At 42.5% G+C, this 17680-nt stretch overlaps 3 protein-coding genes across 3 annotated transcripts; all 3 read left to right on the top strand.

Moving 5' to 3' along the window:
- The first annotated feature begins 2363 nt into the window (after positions 1 to 2363).
- LOC134079861 (retinal cone rhodopsin-sensitive cGMP 3',5'-cyclic phosphodiesterase subunit gamma-like) lies at positions 2364 to 2937 on the top strand. Its single transcript, XM_062535974.1, has 3 exons — positions 2364 to 2464; positions 2667 to 2707; positions 2823 to 2937. Exons 1-3 carry the CDS (start codon positions 2364 to 2366, stop codon positions 2897 to 2899), a joined length of 219 nt encoding a protein of 72 aa, XP_062391958.1. The 3' UTR covers positions 2900 to 2937.
- Positions 2938 to 8499: 5562 nt separating this feature from the next.
- On the top strand, positions 8500 to 10608 carry LOC134079870 (retinal cone rhodopsin-sensitive cGMP 3',5'-cyclic phosphodiesterase subunit gamma-like). Its single transcript, XM_062535986.1, has 4 exons — positions 8500 to 8627; positions 9445 to 9557; positions 9756 to 9796; positions 10155 to 10608. Exons 2-4 carry the CDS (start codon positions 9457 to 9459, stop codon positions 10229 to 10231), a joined length of 219 nt encoding a protein of 72 aa, XP_062391970.1. The 5' UTR covers positions 8500 to 8627; positions 9445 to 9456; the 3' UTR covers positions 10232 to 10608.
- A 4010-nt stretch (positions 10609 to 14618) lies between these two features.
- LOC134079879 (retinal rod rhodopsin-sensitive cGMP 3',5'-cyclic phosphodiesterase subunit gamma-like) lies at positions 14619 to 17202 on the top strand. The gene is made up of 4 exons (XM_062535998.1): positions 14619 to 14669; positions 16348 to 16457; positions 16686 to 16726; positions 16918 to 17202. Exons 2-4 carry the CDS (start codon positions 16360 to 16362, stop codon positions 16992 to 16994), a joined length of 216 nt encoding a protein of 71 aa, XP_062391982.1. The 5' UTR covers positions 14619 to 14669; positions 16348 to 16359; the 3' UTR covers positions 16995 to 17202.
- The last annotated feature ends 478 nt before the right edge of the window (positions 17203 to 17680 follow it).

Here is a 17680-nt window from a genome sequence, read left to right on the forward strand (position 1 = left end):
TAATCTTAGGTAAACAAGCAAAAACTAATCTTGCTATACAACACTCCAGCAATATATCAAACCTTTTGTTTTACAATGAATTTCAACATTATTATTTTTTTCTCAGCCCTGCTAAGAGCTTGCAAACTTTCTTGATAGAAGTCACTGAGAGCCAACTGCAGCTGAGTGTGAATCTTGTCCATATCTAACCATTATGCATCAACCATATTGGAGATCCAATCCAACTCTCGACCATCATGGCAGTAAACCCACCTGGTCTATTGGGACCACGGTCGTCAGGCTTTGTGCACTGACGCCTCCTCAGGGTCCAATCCATTTAGCCAGTTTAGGACCAAAGGCAGGCATGTCTTGGCATGGAGCATGTGCTGGCTCTGTTATATAAGGGTGATATGGGACAGAGTTGAAGAGCTTCATTAGCAGGTGTCAGCACACCTACCTCATGCTACCTCACTAAGTGTTTTGTTGCCAGTGTTTTCCTTTTTCTTTGTGTTCAGGTCATTTCAGGACTTTGTAAGGGATGATGGAACCTTTGTTCTTTGTGACTGGCGTCTAGTAATCTGTTTTGCTTACAGTATGTTGATAGTGTGTATAAATATATGGTCCATCAGTTCCGCATCATTGTGTCACTTGTGCACATCAATAAAAGCAGTTTCTCGTTTCTTTGAAGTTGTGAAATGCTTTGGTACATCCATGCAAATGATTATGTACCATTCTCGGTTGTTTCCTACATTATCAATTGCCTATGTCATGTTGATCAAAATCTATGAATAATAATGCGTCTCTATTGAATAGTCTCACCCCCCACAACATTTAGGCATTAGTTCATTGCATAAGTCTTTACATGCAAAACGGTTGAACAAGTACAGTAGTCATATATGTCATTGTGATGTGGATGACCATTTATGGCCCAACAGTCATGAACGTCAGGAGGCATAGAAGACTGCACTGTACATTAATTTCTACAGCACTGTGTACAGTTTTCCTTAAGGAGATTGTCATATGTTCACATTTCTACTTTGGTTTTATTTTTTTCTTGTTTTTTTTTCTCTGTGTTTTCCACCACTTATAACCAACTGCTATAGGTCCACGTATGTGTGGCCTGAAATACACCTTCGCTCAATCTTTTGATCCTTTGATCCCCGTCAATGGGGAGGGAGGAGAGAGAATGGAACAAGATGAGCGTAGATGAACTAGAGGACTCTCAGGGGGATTAGTGTCCGAGGGGTATAAAAGACGGGGCTGGACCAAGAGTAGAGCATCTCAGAGAAGAAAGCTCACCTTTGATTCACATCTCAGCACTTGCTCCTCCGCAAGGTAAGGGGAATAATTCAACTGTTGGACTTCTGGGATTTTATTATGAAGTGGTTTATAATTTAATTGCAGCAGTATACTACTTTTTAATACAGTTGGACATCCTACGCTTGCTCAGTAACATATGGTGTATATGATTCAATTTATAAATCAAAACAACAGTGTTGTTTTGGATGCTGACTGTTAAGTGAAGAGTTGAGACCAGAGCATAACAACTGCTAACAAAGGATAGGGGACACATGTTTAACAATGTACAGTATTTGACTTCAGAGTATAGAGTAGTACAGACACGGACCACTTGCAGACATGCAATGTATTTCTGTAGATCCATGCTACAGTATGTTAAACATCATTTGGTCTCTTTCACAAAAATGCTGAACAAAAGCTGTAATGCAAAGGAGAAAAGTCTGAAGGTAGAAGGTGCTTAAAGAGCACCATCAGTTTAGATTGGAGTGGCACATTCTGCAAAAGAAAATTAAAATTGTGCTCCTTTAAAGCTTTTTTTAATTTCCATAGTAGATATACCATGGGAAAGTGAGAAGTCAAGGATCATTGAGTAAGCAGGGTGAACAGGGGTGTGGAGGATTGAGAATATGGACTGTGCTGAAAGTGGTTCAGATTAGAGTTGGGTCATCGAATTATCGCAGTACTGCCCACAGAGAGGCAGTTGGCTATCTTTTCTCGGACTTTCGCTGAGATTAGGGTTGGATTAAATTAGATGCCCACAGTGTATATTTAGATGATGTTTCCAGGTCAGGGTTAAATAATGCTGTTTTGTGTGACAAAGTTAAGACGTAATAGATTTTGCCTAATTGGACTTAATCTGTCTGGATTAACAGTTATTTACCTGGTTAGGGTTAGTTAATTCAACAACTAAGAAAGCACGGAGGGATTAGAGATTTAAACTGGGCCTGAGATTACGTAACCCAAACGGAAACAATGTGGGACATTATATTACTGAATAGTTATTGCCAGTTATACTTCAGTAACATTATTATTTGGATTGAAGCTAAAATGTTCTTGCTTTGCTTTCCAAGCAGAAAACAAACGCAATGGACGTTGCAGCATCCGCAGACAAGAAGGGACCCCCCAAGTTCAAGCAGCGGGCCGCCCGCGTCTTCAAGAGCAAGGCCCCCAAGCCTGGCCAGAAGGGGTGAGACACTGACCACACAGCCATAACATATGAAATACTCTTTGTACAAATGATTTTCATATTTACTGTAAATAAGAATTTCTATAATGCAGAAAGCATTTGAAGAATTGCACATATTCTGTATCATACATTCTTTGCTATTCTGAGAGTACCTACATGTATGAATGAATTGAGTTTGATGATCTCTTTTGATGACCTTTAGATTTGGTGATGACATTCCTGGAATGGAGGGCCTTGGCACAGGTACGAATCAAAACACAGTTTTTGCAAGCACCACACTCTACCAGTAATGTTTGTATAAATCAACCTTTCCTTTCCCATAATTTCTCACTTGTCATGTGCTCTCTCTCTCTTACAGACTTCACAGTGGTCTGCCCATGGGAGGCGTTTGGCGACATGGAGCTCAGTGACCTGGCTAAATACGGAATTGTATAATTCCCACCCCGTCCTTCCCTGCACCGTCTTCCTTCGCTTTACCGTACCTACCTCTCTTCCAGACGGATCCCCCAGCTGACGTTGTGACGCATGAGTGTGCACTTGCATCGGTTATGGAACCATGGAGAACAGCCGTTTCATCTACACAAATTCAGCTTGTGCTTTGTGGTCCTGAAGAGGAAGGTGAATTTCCTCAAAGAAACTACACTGAACTCTAGTCCAAACATCTGAGCAAATGCTACAGCTTGTGCTAAGAGGGCTACTGGACACTATCTTGTGAGGGTATCTCAAATTGTGTTGCGATATCACAACGAACATGGACTCCTTTGCTCCTGCCTTTTCGTCCTCTGTACTTTCCCTCAAAGGTCATGCAGATATTTATTTATGTACAAAGAGTTTTGTTTTATTTTTTATAAAATCTGGATTTATTGTGTAATATGTCAGTACTCCGGCATTTGGCTTTTCTCTGGAATTCCACTAGAGCAAGAAATAAATGCAGTATTTTCCCAACATGATCTCAATGACTCACACTTCTTGACTTCACTCTACATAACAAATAAGTGGCTTTTGGGCCCTATGGTTAACACTGATTTTCCAATTTGGATCTTTAACGGTTAGTCTGCAGTGTTTGATTATAATCCAGAACCCTTATCAAATTCAGCAAAAATAACCTCAAGTTATTTTTCTCTAAAGCAAATATATGGTGTAGTCTTGATAATGATAAATAATGAATACAGCTCAGACTGAGCCATAATATTCCATACATATTCCATATCAACATCTACAGTACACTACTGAAGTCAAATTTGTATTGAGCTAATTTAGCGTTCCCTATTTTAAAGAATTAATGCTAACTTGTTAAATTAAGCTTGTTGGTTTGGTTTTACAACTAGCTCCATTGGCTAATGTTGGAAATGAGTATAGTCAAACTGAAATGTTGTGGGCTACTGTTGATTTAACAGCCCAAGCTATTAGGCGCGTTCAAGTTCAACTTCAACTGACGTCTTGCAGCAGCGAGATCTGCCGGTGACAGCAGGGGCGGCGATACAAACGCTGCTATGAAGTTGTACACTCTCTACTTCCCGTAGTCTAGATGTGACCATGTGACGAAACATGAGGCACGGACCCTTGTGGATATGAAGAGGCATCTAAACACCTGCACATACGTCAGGGATGTGAAAGCCAATTAGGGCAAAGTCCTGACGTCATGAAGGCAGGGTCTGGGCTCCGCAGTACCTAGAGAGGTGCTGCGCTGCTGCACAGTAGAAGCCTGGTCCCGCCTTGCTCCTGCGATAAGTTAAGGCTATGTGATAGCGACTGCCGAGTCGTAAACACACCCATCTAGACCATCGTGGACAGATTTTTAACCACTTGCATCTTGTGCTGCGCAGTTCTGCGCCATCACGAACTCGCCTATTATCTGGTGAAACTCAATGTTTTTGTAGGCTTACTATTGCTCTCTACATTATTCTGGATAACGTTAACGGCCAATTGTAAACTAGGACTTTGAGGTGGCACCTGGAGTGGCCAATCAGCCAGTGCCACCCGGAACCACCCCTCCTGCTCCGCCCCTGAGTGTCAGTTTGTCTTCCCCTCCCGTCGCTAATTGGCCTGGCATTTTTCTTGTCTCAGGGAAACAGTCCTCAACTGTGTTCCAGACGAGATGTCCCTGACAGTAGATGTAGCTGGGCGGGGCCAGGCTACCTTTTGGATACTGTTTCCCTGAAAGCCTCCCCTTAATGCCCTACAAATACCTAAAGTGGTATTTTCTTGTAGCCCAGGTCCCAGAGTTTAAGAAAAAAAACATGTTAACAAGAAATCCCCAACTCATTCCCACTGTACCTTTTAGACCACTGAGTACATTTCCCATTGAAATGAGTGGATGTTATAGCTTTAGGTGAAAAGGGTGCACATATTGATGTATTCTAAACAAAGTTTGGGAGGAGCCATAGGATTGATTGACAGGCATCACTCACCAAACTTTGGTCATAGGATATAAAACCCTCCTTGCTGCCCTTTACGTCATGCTGGATTTGCAAAGCCTCCCACCTCCTCCCCTACTCCTCCATTTCACTATTAGCTCGAAGCTCCAAATGACCCCTCACCCGTAGGGGGTGTTAGCGGACATCACTTGATCACTTGCAAGTGATCTCCACTATTGCCATCTCAGGACCACGGCCAGCTACCAAGCCAAAGTTGCTATTCTCTGTGCTCACTTCAAGCAATCCAATGGGCGAACAAGTGAAATACATTTTCGTCTGTACCATGAAGGGAAAACTGATTCAACCAAATAAACCATATATTTTCTGAAAGCTTAGACCCTCAGGATGTGATCTATCATGACATGACGATGTCCCACCTTCATCATTAGTATGGGTGCCCCTCCTTGCCCATGGAATATGCTTTTGGTGCTGTTTAGAATAAATTCCATGTATCATCAACAACCACTGTTTCAACCTTTTTCAATCTAGGGATGTGAATTTTTGGCAAAAACAGTATTTGAATATTATTCGAAAATCGACCCCCTCCACTGCCCGCATGCACACATGCACTCATGCACACACACACACACACACACACACACACACGCGATGACAGAAAGGGTTATACAGATCTTTACCCCCATAGTCAAACTGTTTCATTAATCAAAGAATACCGTTGTTTAACGTAAAAACATCAATAACAGAGCACTTCTTCTGTTATGTTGGAGTACAGTATCCACTCTACCGCCCAAGTCTGTCTTCAGGTCCAAACTTCCCATTGTATGACTTCCAGGGGCGTAAACAACAGTGAAATGAAAAACTTCTCTGGCGTCTCCTGGTTCAGCTTCCAAACCAAGGTGCCACGTTCTGAACCGGCTTTTGTTTGGTGGAAATGCTCCGAACGGTTCAAATGTTGGTTCGCGAACGGGAACAGAGACGGTTCTTTGTTGGTGGAGAAGGCCTAACTGAGGTCCTGATCTTTTCATTCCGCCATCTCTACAGCCCACAGGACAGTGACCACCTAGTTATATCTTGGGCTTTCTCCAACAACGGAGAAACCATCTGCCTGAGGCTGGACCTAGGCCGGAGTGTGATAGGAAGAGGGAAGAGAGAGCCGGAGACAAACAAGCAATTAAATACACACGTCAGTCAGGAGAAAACATATTAGCATTCGTGGAGACAGTGAGGCTGATGATGACTTGTCTGATCTTTAAGCTCTCAGGTGGTTCTAGAATCATTCAAGTTCAAAGTGTAAATGAAGCCCTCTGTCCTGCAGAATCAGCGTGGTATACGCACTGGATTAGCTTAAGTAGTATTACCCCCCGCCCCCCAAATCTGATAATGGCGTGAGCAGAGTTTTCATGTTGTGGTGGGTGTGCGGGTCACTGGGTCATGGTCCTTAGCATAGACATATATAGCCTACCTATATATATCTATGGTCCTTAGACTAATGGGAGGGGGACACGCAACTGGTGACGTAATCTCATGTTGTCATGGAACATGACAGCATGGATGTAAACAACCCATCTGAAAATGAACCCTCCATGAAACCAAACGGAATGAAGTAAAGATTCATTGTGCGGTAAACAAGGAAAGGCTAATCTCAGGTAAACAAGCAAAAACTCATCTTGCGATATACAACACTCCAGCAATAAATCAGGTTTGCTAACTTTTTGTTCTACAATGAATTTCAATGAATTTCAACATTATTTTTTCCCTTCAGCCCTGCTAAGAGCTTGTGAACTTTCTTGATAGAAGTCACTGAGAGCCAATTTTAGCTGAGTGTGAATCTTGTCCATATCTAACCATTATGCATCAACCATATTGGAGATCCAATCCAACTCTCGACCATCATGGCAGTAAACCCACCTGGTCTATTGGGACCACGGTCGTCAGGCTTTGTGCACTGACGCCTCCTCAGGGTCCAATCCATTTAGCCAGTTCAGGACCAAAGGCAGGCATGTCTTGGCATGGAGCATGTGCTGGCTCTGTTATATAAGGGTGATATGGGACAGAGTTGAAGAGCTTCATTAGCAGGTGTCAGCACACCTACCTCATGCTACCTCACTAAGTGTTTTGTTGCCAGTGTTTTCCTTTTTCTTTGTGTTCAGGTCATTTCAGGACTTTGTAAGGGATGATGGAATCTTTGTTCTTTGTGACCAGCGTGAATACATTTTCACTCCAATGTGAAGTCAAGTAATCTGTTTTGTGTTTTGCTTATGGAGGTAACATGTATGAGAGCGCAGCTACCTCCGCCTGCATTGTTCTTCCTAGGTTGTCATACATTTGAGACTAAACTATTCAGATCGCCACCACGTGGCCATACCATGCCATTACACCAGTAAGCTAAATACATAAACCCTGACGCTATCCCGACGGAATTACGGATCACTCCCAAAATTTAATTGTTTCTTCCTTGGGTCATGTCCAACCTTCCCTGAAAATCTCATCGAAATCCATCCATAACTTTTTGAGTTATCTTGCTAACAAACAGACAAACAGAAAGACAAACAAACAAACAAACAGACAGACAAACGCCGGCCGGTCCCCGATGAAAACATATACCTCCTTGGCGGAGGTAAAATATATGGCCCATCAGTTCTAGATAAAAATGTCTTGTGGATAAATTGGTCTTTACTTGAAGAGCTGTATTTTCTGAAAATGAGGGGTATAAGGCTACGTGTGTTTCTTGCCTGTGAGATGCATTAATAATACTACAACGATTAAAAAACATGAAGTTGTACTGCTTCACAAGCTGTGATGTGAAAAACTGAATAAAGAGACCTAGAACGCAAGGTATGATTGTATTATCGCTGAAGTTACCATCCCAGAAGAAAAGACATTTCAAAACAAGATATTTTTTTTGTCTAGCCTATTTCTCTCAGACACGATTGAACTCAGTTGTGTATCAGTGTAAGATTCTTTCAAAATCTTATTTCTTTTTTTTTTTTTTTTTTTTTGCGGGAAGTACTTCAACAGTTTATTTAAGTTTGCTTAACATACAGTCACATCTTTCCTTTTTTTTATTTTATTATTTCTTACTGTTATCCCAATAGCTGATTAATGCAGCCTTGAGGGTGGAACATTATATTGGTGTTAAATTGAGCTCGATTGTGTCTCGTCTGAAATAGCCCAGACCAAGAACTAAGAGCAGATTTATTTCTGTGAAACAGGTTATAACCTGTTTTCACACTTGAATCTTACTGTGTCTGTAGAATCTATACAGAGCATCTAAACTTGCACATCTTTTAGGTCAACCGATGTAGTGTGTACAAATCGGTACACAAACAGTACCCTGTGTAAAAACAGACACCGGTAACATCTCAGCGTTGGCCCCTCTAATCACCCACAATCATTGCTGAAACCCAAAACACATGGCTGTCGTCTACCCGAAACAAATCACGGGGCGTCTGTTCCCACCAAGCCAGCTTACTCTTGCATAAACCCACCTTAAAATACACCTCCACGCAAGCTTTTGATCTCTATGTGCTGTCTCATTGGTGGGGCCGGGGAACAGTTAATGAGACCGCAGGAGTGGACCAGGAGAAGGAGGCCGGGCCCCACTGCGAGATTAGCTGCTGCCAGGTATAAAAGAGGTCGAGAGACAGACAGACAGTCGGCGACCGAGAGATTGCAGAAAGAAAGAGACGAGTTCTTCAGCTCTCCTTTGTTTTGCATCTCTGCACTTGCTCTGCTTTCAGGAGCAAGAACTCAAGCCAACTCTTCCAGCTTCGCTGAGAAACCAGGTAAGAGAACGCTACCATTAGTGGGGGATCTTTTTCTAGGACGTTAACAGGAATCATTACCTGAGAAACCAGTTCCTTTTGCAAGGACTTTGAATAGTCCCGCACAACAGATGGATCTTTTTCTAGGATGTTAACAGTGTGCTCAGACTCGTGCAGCAAAGCAAACATTTCATTTCACTTGGCAAGTGTTAAGCATGCAGTGATGCAACAGGCATGAAGTAGTAAGGACAGAAGCATGCACAGATGGCTGTATAGACATTGTTATGCACAAACTCAGACACAGTTGTTCAGCAGTCACTAATACACCAACCAGGCACTCGTAGATACTCACAGATAGTACAGATACAATCAGAGCGACCACATTGGAGAGCAGCGCAATACAACCAAGACGCGGATGGTACACGGACAACATGTTTATTTGACTGTGGAGTGATTGAGCACATTCAGTTGTAAATCAGTCAATTCCGCCACTCTGTATTTTGAGATGGTAAGGTTCTTACTCTAGGCCTGATTTTGTACACACCAAATGTAACTCTAGGCTAGCGTCACAGGAATTACGGTTCAGTTTAAGCGTTGGTATTCAAATGAGAGCTTAGCTTTGTGTGGACGTCAGAAAGGAGCTCAATGATTAGTCAGGCTAAGAAGAGCATGAACCAGGATTAGATGGGTTTTTTCCCCCCTGAGGAGATGTCAAAAGTTTTGAACTTCTGAATTTCGCATTCATCAAAGGCTTTCACAGTGACTGTTGACATTTACTCTACTGATGAATGAGATCCGAGGGCAAATGCTGAGACTTTTTCCTCTCTGTTACTTACAGTAACCAAACGCAATGGACGTTGCAACAGCCGCAGACAAGAGGGGACCCCCCAGGTTCAAGCAGAGGGCCGCCCGCGTCTTCAAGAGCAAGGCCCCCAGGCCTGGCCAGAAGGGGTAAGTAATGCGCAACAGATAATTAAGGAAACATTTTTATTAAATTACTCATGATGTAACATTTGATGACTAATAACCAAGGAGAGTGCTCATAAGTAGTGGAACAGAAACTGAGATCAAATTCATATAATTTCAAGTCTTACTGTAGTAAATAAAATGGTTCTTGTTTTACTCATCGTCATCTTCTGTGGTCCACAGGTTTGGCGATGACATCCCAGGAATGGAGGGGCTTGGAACAGGTAAGACTCAGAACATTACATTCACACTGCTCATTTTCATTACATTACATTACATTTGACTGACGTTTTTTAACCAAAGTGACTTACGACATTTTTAAAGCAATTCTAACAACAATTCTTGGACAAATGAAAAGGGTAGAGTGCCGTAGGAGTGACAAAAAGTAGAAAGTGACAAAATTAGTCAAATTAAAAAGGTAGAATGTAGTAGGAATAAGTGCCTCAGTGAGTGCATTCTCAACTATTTGTGCTGATAAGGAGAACAAAGAAGCCCTACAGTATGACAAGCACCAGGTGCCGTAACACTTTTCAGACATTCATACTAAAATCTCCTCCCATTTCTCTCTCTCTCTCTCTACAGACTTCACAGTGGTCTGCCCATGGGAGGCGTTTGGTGACATGGAGCTCAGTGATCTGGCTAAATACGGAATTGTGTAGTCTCCCTCCCTCTCTTTCCTTCACCCGCCCCCCATTCTCCACCCCTATGGCTGCCTCCTCTCCGATGGGGCTAGCCATGCCCTGCCACAGCTGAACGGCACCACCAGTTAGCGAGAATGCAGTCGCCTGCTCCGCCAATGATCAGACCATCACCGAGCAAGCATGGAGGACAGCAACCGTCAATGCAATGTCTATTGTCTACATCAGAAAGTAGAAAGTGAATTCGGCTGAAATGGACAACCCTTCCTTCACCCCCCAACCCTCCCTCGAGGAATGGCCGATAGCAAACGCAGGGAAGGTCTACTTGAACATCTGTACAGTACCTTTGATGCTGCCCCTAGTGGTCAAGTAGAGCAATAAAGTCTATCCTAAAGGCATGACATTGTATTGATGGACGTTTTCTTTATAGACGGTGCACCATTGGTGCTAAGGACGTTAAACGATGCTGTTTCAAAAAAAGGGTTCAACAAATCTGTTCGGACGCCACAGTGTGGAGGTGTTTTTTCCCTCTTTTGCCTTATCCACTCTTTTCCTCTCCTCATTCATAGTGTTGATGCTCAGATTTTATTTTTTATGATGAATTGTGAATGTCTGTTGAGTGTGTGTAATGGTCGCATGCTCAACGCTAGGTGTTCCAATGGAATGCTATGGTTGAGGGCAGGAGAGAAGGTTACAGAATATCAAATAAAGTCAGAATTTTCCCATAACAAGAGTCAGTGTCTTCTGTTTTTGGTGTCAAAAAAATGAATTAAGCATGAAAACACCAGTTGCTCACCACTGGATCATGACCTCTGAAATGTCAAATAGATTCTTAAAAGGTCTAAATATTAACGTAATATTAATGTCATAAATATGACGTCATTCTTGACTTGATGCAAATTGAAACTAGAAGTAAATATGACCGCCTCACAGTCCTGCACATTCTCCGCAAAAATTAGTTTGTCCATGGGTGTGATTACCTCTGTACATATGTGTGCTTCTCTCTCTCTGTCTCTGTGCGTGTGTGTGTGTGTGTTTGTGTGCCACACATACATGTATGCCACAGCCACACACACACACAGGCATACACACAGGCACACAAGCACTGTGTGTCTGCGTGCATACCTGTGTGTGTACCGTGTGTGTGTGTGTGTGTGTGTGTGTGTGTGTGTGTGTGTGTGTATGTACCTTTCAACTTCATCCTGCAACCCTGTGCTCAACACCTCCATCTGCAGTCCGACTTGTGTACAATCACTAAATGTAAACATACTGTAAGGGATAGTGTATAGAATTATTATTGGAAAATAAATCCCGACCGGCAAACATATAAAATTTAGCTGTACAACATAAAAATAATGAACAACAGTTCTGAAAAATGATAATAAAAAAAAATAAAAACTAGAATAACAGGATTGGAAAAGTCATCATACCCCTGGTTTACTTTGCAGAGCTTCCTTTTGCTTTCATAACAGCCATCAATCTGTTTGGATATGTCTCTATTAGCTTTGCACACCTAGATTGGGGAATATTTGCCCAATATTCCGTGCAGAATTGTTCAAATTCAGTCAAGTTCTGTGGTGAACAGCGATGGTCTGCTCTCTTCAAGTCAATCCACATTTTCTATAGAGTTTAAGTCAGGGCTCTGACTTGGCCACTTAAGGACATTCACCTTCCTATTCTTAAGCCACTGCTTTGTTATTTTGGCAGTATGTTTAGGATCATTGTCATGTTGGAAGGCGAAGTCTTATTTTTTCCTTTCCTTTACTGTCTGGACGATGTAACAATGCACATTTCTCCTTTAGGAGACAATTAAAGAATTATCTTATCTTATCTTGCACATTCATGTGACCACAAGTAAATTGAATGCTGTCCAGTGTTTTTAGCATTCACACTATCAAGTTGACTGACCAGTCTAATGTTGGACTGTTTCTCCATGTATGCATATTAGCTATTAATGAAATACTGTAGAATTGTGTCAGGAATTGTGTGAGGGGAAAATAGAAAACGACAGTCTAGCCTTAGTCTAGAAATATTTTTTATTTTTGATCATGAAAGCTATATAATGTACCTTTAAGGTGACACATTGGCCATAAAGCTCAGTGTGTAGGGATGTTTAACGGCTATGGTAATTACACAAGGTGTTTTTAGCTGATACCAAACACAAAAGATGTCCCTGAATGGCAGAGAGAAGTTCCAGAATTGTCGAGGTTCCTAGAAAAAAGTCCATCTCTGACCTAGAGGAAATCCGCTAAAAGGCACTGACTGAGCCATAACATGAATCTGATCATTTGAGCTTGTTTTTTCTCTAAATGGGTGGATGAATAAAGAGGTTAAAGAGCCTGAAAACCAGTGTGTGTGTGTGTGAGAGAGAGAGAGAGAGAGAGAGAGAGAGAGAGAGAGAGAGAGAGAGAGAGAGAGAGAGAACTGCGTTGGTGGGTAAGTGGAAACCCCCCCCCCCCCCCATGGTAATCTCACATTATGAGTTTGACATCAGCAGAAAACGTCAACGCCACAAATATAGACATCCTTCTTTGTCTTTTAGTCATGAGCTTCTCTTTTTTTCTGAGAATACTACTATTTCACGCGGTCTGTTTTAAATGTACAATTACCCCCCACTGGGCAATGTAAATTAATTACGTTCATTAGCAGAATGCTATTGAACCGACACCTAGTTAATGGGATCCAAGCGTAAGAACAATTTACTACTTGGCTAGCAGCAACTACGTAACATGTCACATGCTGTTTTTGATTCACATTACAAATTTATAAACTATACCATTCTACTTAGAAATTATCGTAGGCGTTCTGCCTCCTCATGTTTTCTAAATAAGGGAGAAATTAGGTAGCCTAACCCTGGCTATACATGCGTGTCACAGATGGCAAAGAGTCTCTCCCATATGTCGACACACACACGCAGGCCCTAATCTTCTTACTCAGTGTCAGAGCCAAAACATGCACGGGCGTATCTCCTGGGGTAGCCTACCAAGGGACATGGTCAAAGGTCACTTCTTTTTGATTTCATCATCTATCGTTTGGGAATTTGAATACAATAACTTCAAACTGAGATGTTTTATATGCATAAGTAGGCCTAATGCATTTTATAAAGCGTTAGAAACCAAATAAAATAAAATGGTGCGTACAATCATATCATGAGTGAGGTTGACATACTGTATACCTGGGAGATACTTGGCAAATACCTAATAACAGTACACAGGGTCACATCAAGGTGACTGTTTTTAACTTTCTACCATGAAATAGCCAGTTAATAAAGCCCGTTAATAAAGGCTTTTAAAAATATTTTTGAAGAAGAGTGCCTTGGATCTCCCTTTATTTCACATTAAGGTATCTTCAGAAACTGATACACAGCCATTTCCTGTGTATTAGCTGCATTGTGTATAAGCTGCAGGACAGTGTTTTATGCCAGTTGAAATAAACAAAACCATATTTTTGCCCCCGTGTATTAACCTCATAGCTGAAGAAATGTTGCAGAGTCAACGGAGTAGCATGCATGGCTAATAGTTGGGAAATGATGGTAGTGTGATTGCATGCCAATTAATTCCACACAAGAGACTCCGTCTGATCAGCTTTATACGCGCTATATTTATGCACCTGCAGATCAGACCCCCAACCTCTAACCTTCCCATCACCTACACTCTAATAAAGGTGCTTAAAATGGTTCTTTAAATCTCTGGATGGTTCCATGGAGAGTCAAAACTCTGTGTTGAACCAGTACATCAAGCAAACTGTTGCCGCCATGGTTCTTTGACGCACTGAAAAAGGTTCTTCTATGGCATCACTCTGAATAACCGGTACTGCCCCGTTCTTTTTTTAGAGTGTAGTCGGAGGACAAGAGTCTCTTTCTCTATCCATATTCAACTCAATATCTGCATGTCATGCCCTGAGATAGAGAAGGCACAACAAAAACAAACGTTACCCATGCAAAAACAAAACAAAAAACGATGACACATTGATGTGCACAACCTATCAATCACTGTCATTATTATTATCTGTGGCACACAGAGCACATCTTATTTCAGCATAAGACCATCAGTTAGCACTTTTATGAGTTGACATTCAAATGGCACATGATGCTTTACAGACACGGATGGAGTGTTCCCTAATTAGCCGTTAGCATGACATAATAAACATGATATCCATCACCACCAACCGGCCTCCTCTCCTCTCTCCACACAAACATAAGACGCACATGTTTATACTCAGGTTACCTAATGAATACACACGACAGCTAAATCTCTCATAAGTACCGACTATAATCTATAGACTGCTCAGTCCTCCACATGCTGGTTCTAAGGTCAAAGGGGACGAACCTGATAGGAGATTAGATCCTGATGGGTATATAAAACAGGAACAGGTGGACCGGGAAAGCTCAGAATTCAGAGACCACAGAGAAACACTGAGGAGTTCACCGGCCATCTCTCAGCTTCGCTGACCACACAAGGTAAATTACTTTTCATATCTGCTGCTCTTCTGGTTTCTTTTTTTTGTTTAAGTTTGCGTTGAAGTGTCTAGATGCTGGTATTGTAACCATGGTAGCACTGTTTTGATACTGAGGGCCAGTTTACTTGTTACTCCGATGCAAATGTGCAAAAGTGCAAGACTGTGGAGAAAGAATGATGCTGAGTTGAGACAATTGACTTCTAATCACAAAACAGCTATGACAAGATTTGGAAAAGATTCTTGAAAGGTTGTAGGCTGGGTAAACCCTGCCTGATCTGCCGGCGATTTGGAGTTTGCTCTGCAGCTCTGGCTGGAAACCTGCACATCTATCTCTCTTGCTTCCTCTCCACATCCTCTGGGTCCAATTGGTTGGTCTGATTGGTTGAAGGACTATCCAAACACGTAGAGTTATTTGAACTTGTGCAGTAAAAATACAGCGCGTACTCCCCAGACTAACGTTCAATCTTAAAAGATTGAGCTTAGTATAGTGATAGCCAGACTAGAAAGATTGTAGTCTTTTGAGTAAAGCCTGAATGACGGGCATTATTAGTTAAAAGGTTCCAATCTTTCAAGAATTCTTCCTAAAATCTTGTCAAAGTTGTTTGGTGTGAGGAGGCCCCATGGAGCAGCCTCCAGATGAGAACATGCATCAGTGGACAGAGCAGCAGTGACCATGCGAGAATGACAGGGACAGAGGAGAGGGACAGAAGAGAGGGACAGAGGAGAGGGACAGAAGAGAGGGACAGAAGAGAGGGACAGAGGAAAGCGAAGGTGTAGCCGTGTAGAGATGTACTGCAGAGAAAGAATGTGTGAGAGACAGAGAAAGAGGAAGACAGAGAGAGAGAGAGAGTGGTGCACAGAGAGAGATAATAATTACACTTTGCATATATTCTATGCAAAAAAACAACAACAACAACAACATTTGAATCATTTTACCAACCCACAATAATAATAACCTTGACAACATGGTGGTGTTGAAAAGCAGCCTTGTGTGCAGGGTCTCAGCAGGGCTTAAGGTTACTGGATCATGGTTGTAAACCTGATCTGGCCCCTGCACTCAGTTGGCCTATAAGCTTGCCTAAAGTAGCCTTTCGAAAAAGAAGATTTCAGCGTTGCAGTCTTCATGTTGTCGTGCCAAGTATAGAAAAGTCACAATCTCACTATATTAAGAAATTAGGTAACAAGTGTGGTCGTAACACCAATCGCTTTCTTCTGGCATCAGACTTTGGATTAGTCTATAAATAACCACTGTTGCAAAAATAGAAGATCATTTCGGGTCGGTGTTAAATATAGATGTTTGTGCAAGAGAATTAGCCTGAGGATTCAACTTGCTTTACCCTGATGTGTCAAAATTAGCTCTAAGCTGACCTCAGCACGGGTGAGCTCAGGGAGTGAGAAGTTAAGACTAAGGAGAGGGATGAGCTGGGATTGGCAGATTGGATCTTAGAAGCCACAGATTACTCATTGCTAATAGGATGCAATGCATGCAGAAATGGAAGCAATTTACAGCTCAACTTCAACAATCATGACAGATAAGAGGAATTTCAGCAACATATCTAATCTATAGCGGTTTCTCATCAAACTAACACATTGGTGATCTCTTATGGAGTTGGTGCTGGTGGAGTGAGTGTTTACAGGGGACAGTTTAAACTGAACCACATCTCTCTCTCCCCCTCCAGAAAACCACAGCAATGGGTGATGCAGAAGGAGGGAAGAAGGGACCCCCCAAATTCAAGCAGAGGGCAGCCCGCGTCTTCAAGAGCAAGGCCCCCAAGCCTGGCCAGAAGGGGTGAGTGGAGAACCAGTCAACACATGTTCTAGTTCTATACGATCCCTGACCGTAACACATGGGGATCAGTCTTACAGTTCTATCACGCCGTGCTCCGAGACTATAATACATGTAGAACATAAACTAGGAGGGCAAATCAGGGTACCACCTTGCGATGAAAAAATATTCCAAATTTTTGTTTTACGTTGTTGTGCCTGAGCCTTACTCATCACCCCGTGTTGTCCACAGATTTGGAGATGACATCCCAGGAATGGAGGGACTTGGAACAGGTAAGACTCACATGACTTTGACACATCAACATTACCCTCACAACTATCACTGTTTTTTGTAAATAAATAATAATAATAATAATAATAATGATAAAATAAAATAAAAACTCTACATGCTACTACAGAAGTACCACAAGACATTGTCAATAGTAACGATGACTCACACTTTTCTTTCTCTTTCTCTCTCACAGACTTCACAGTGGTCTGCCCATGGGAGGCGTTTGGCGACATGGAGCTCAGTGACCTGGCTAAATACGGAATTGTGTAGTCCCCCTCCTTCCCTCGCTCCCTCCCTCCTTCTCCCTCTCCATGTCTACCTCTTCTCCGGTGAGGCCCAAGATGCCTTGCTGCCACTACAATGCACTGCTTACTACTCAGGACTGGTTTAGTCGTTAGCGCACATGGCCACTGACGAGGCAAATGTGAATTAGAAGAAGTGTTTCCATCCAAGCAAGGCAAGCTCTGTAACAGCTCTCGAGCGTTATACAGTTAAACAACACCACCCCTCACCATCCCTGTCCATGAAAAAAAAAAAAAAAAAAAAATGATGGCATCGAAGAGTATTGTGATTCCATGGTACGCTGCACTGTGTCCCTTCATGTTGCACCTGGTGGTCATGATGGGACACTACGGCAGATTCCTTTTCGGCATGACACTGCGCTGGCGGTACCTTGTTTGTTGATGCGTTGAGAACGCAAAGGAGTAACCCCACCCACCTCCTCCTTCCTTTACACCCACCCACCTACCACCCCACCCCACCATCCCACCATCCCATCTACCACCCCACCATCCCATCTACCACCCCACCATCCCATCTACCACCCCACACACCTACCACCCAAGACCACACCCCACCACACCCACCTTCCACTACTTCCACTTCCAGACCGCACCCCCCCCCCTCCACTACCCCAGACCGCACCCCTCCCCCCCCACACACACACTTCCCCAAAC

The sequence above is a fragment of the Sardina pilchardus genome, chromosome 1 (genome assembly GCF_963854185.1).
Source record: "Sardina pilchardus chromosome 1, fSarPil1.1, whole genome shotgun sequence".
Taxonomy (NCBI): Eukaryota; Metazoa; Chordata; class Actinopteri; order Clupeiformes; family Clupeidae; genus Sardina; species Sardina pilchardus.

What these genes read in the sequence shown, in the direction of transcription:
- LOC134079861 (XM_062535974.1), top strand. Translation starts at nt 2,364, where the DNA reads ATGGACGTTGCAGCATCCGCAGACAAGAAGGGACCCCCCAAGTTCAAG. An exon ending in CCCAAGCCTGGCCAGAAGGG is followed by an intron (nt 2,465 to 2,666) that starts GTGAGACACTGA and finishes GATGACCTTTAG; the next exon opens with ATTTGGTGATGACATTCCTG. An exon ending in AATGGAGGGCCTTGGCACAG is followed by an intron (nt 2,708 to 2,822) that starts GTACGAATCAAA and finishes TCTCTCTTACAG; the next exon opens with ACTTCACAGTGGTCTGCCCA.
- LOC134079879 (XM_062535998.1), top strand. Translation starts at nt 16,360, where the DNA reads ATGGGTGATGCAGAAGGAGGGAAGAAGGGACCCCCCAAATTCAAGCAG. An exon ending in CCCAAGCCTGGCCAGAAGGG is followed by an intron (nt 16,458 to 16,685) that starts GTGAGTGGAGAA and finishes TGTTGTCCACAG; the next exon opens with ATTTGGAGATGACATCCCAG. An exon ending in AATGGAGGGACTTGGAACAG is followed by an intron (nt 16,727 to 16,917) that starts GTAAGACTCACA and finishes TCTCTCTCACAG; the next exon opens with ACTTCACAGTGGTCTGCCCA.
- LOC134079870 (XM_062535986.1), top strand. Translation starts at nt 9,457, where the DNA reads ATGGACGTTGCAACAGCCGCAGACAAGAGGGGACCCCCCAGGTTCAAG. An exon ending in CCCAGGCCTGGCCAGAAGGG is followed by an intron (nt 9,558 to 9,755) that starts GTAAGTAATGCG and finishes TGTGGTCCACAG; the next exon opens with GTTTGGCGATGACATCCCAG. An exon ending in AATGGAGGGGCTTGGAACAG is followed by an intron (nt 9,797 to 10,154) that starts GTAAGACTCAGA and finishes CTCTCTCTACAG; the next exon opens with ACTTCACAGTGGTCTGCCCA.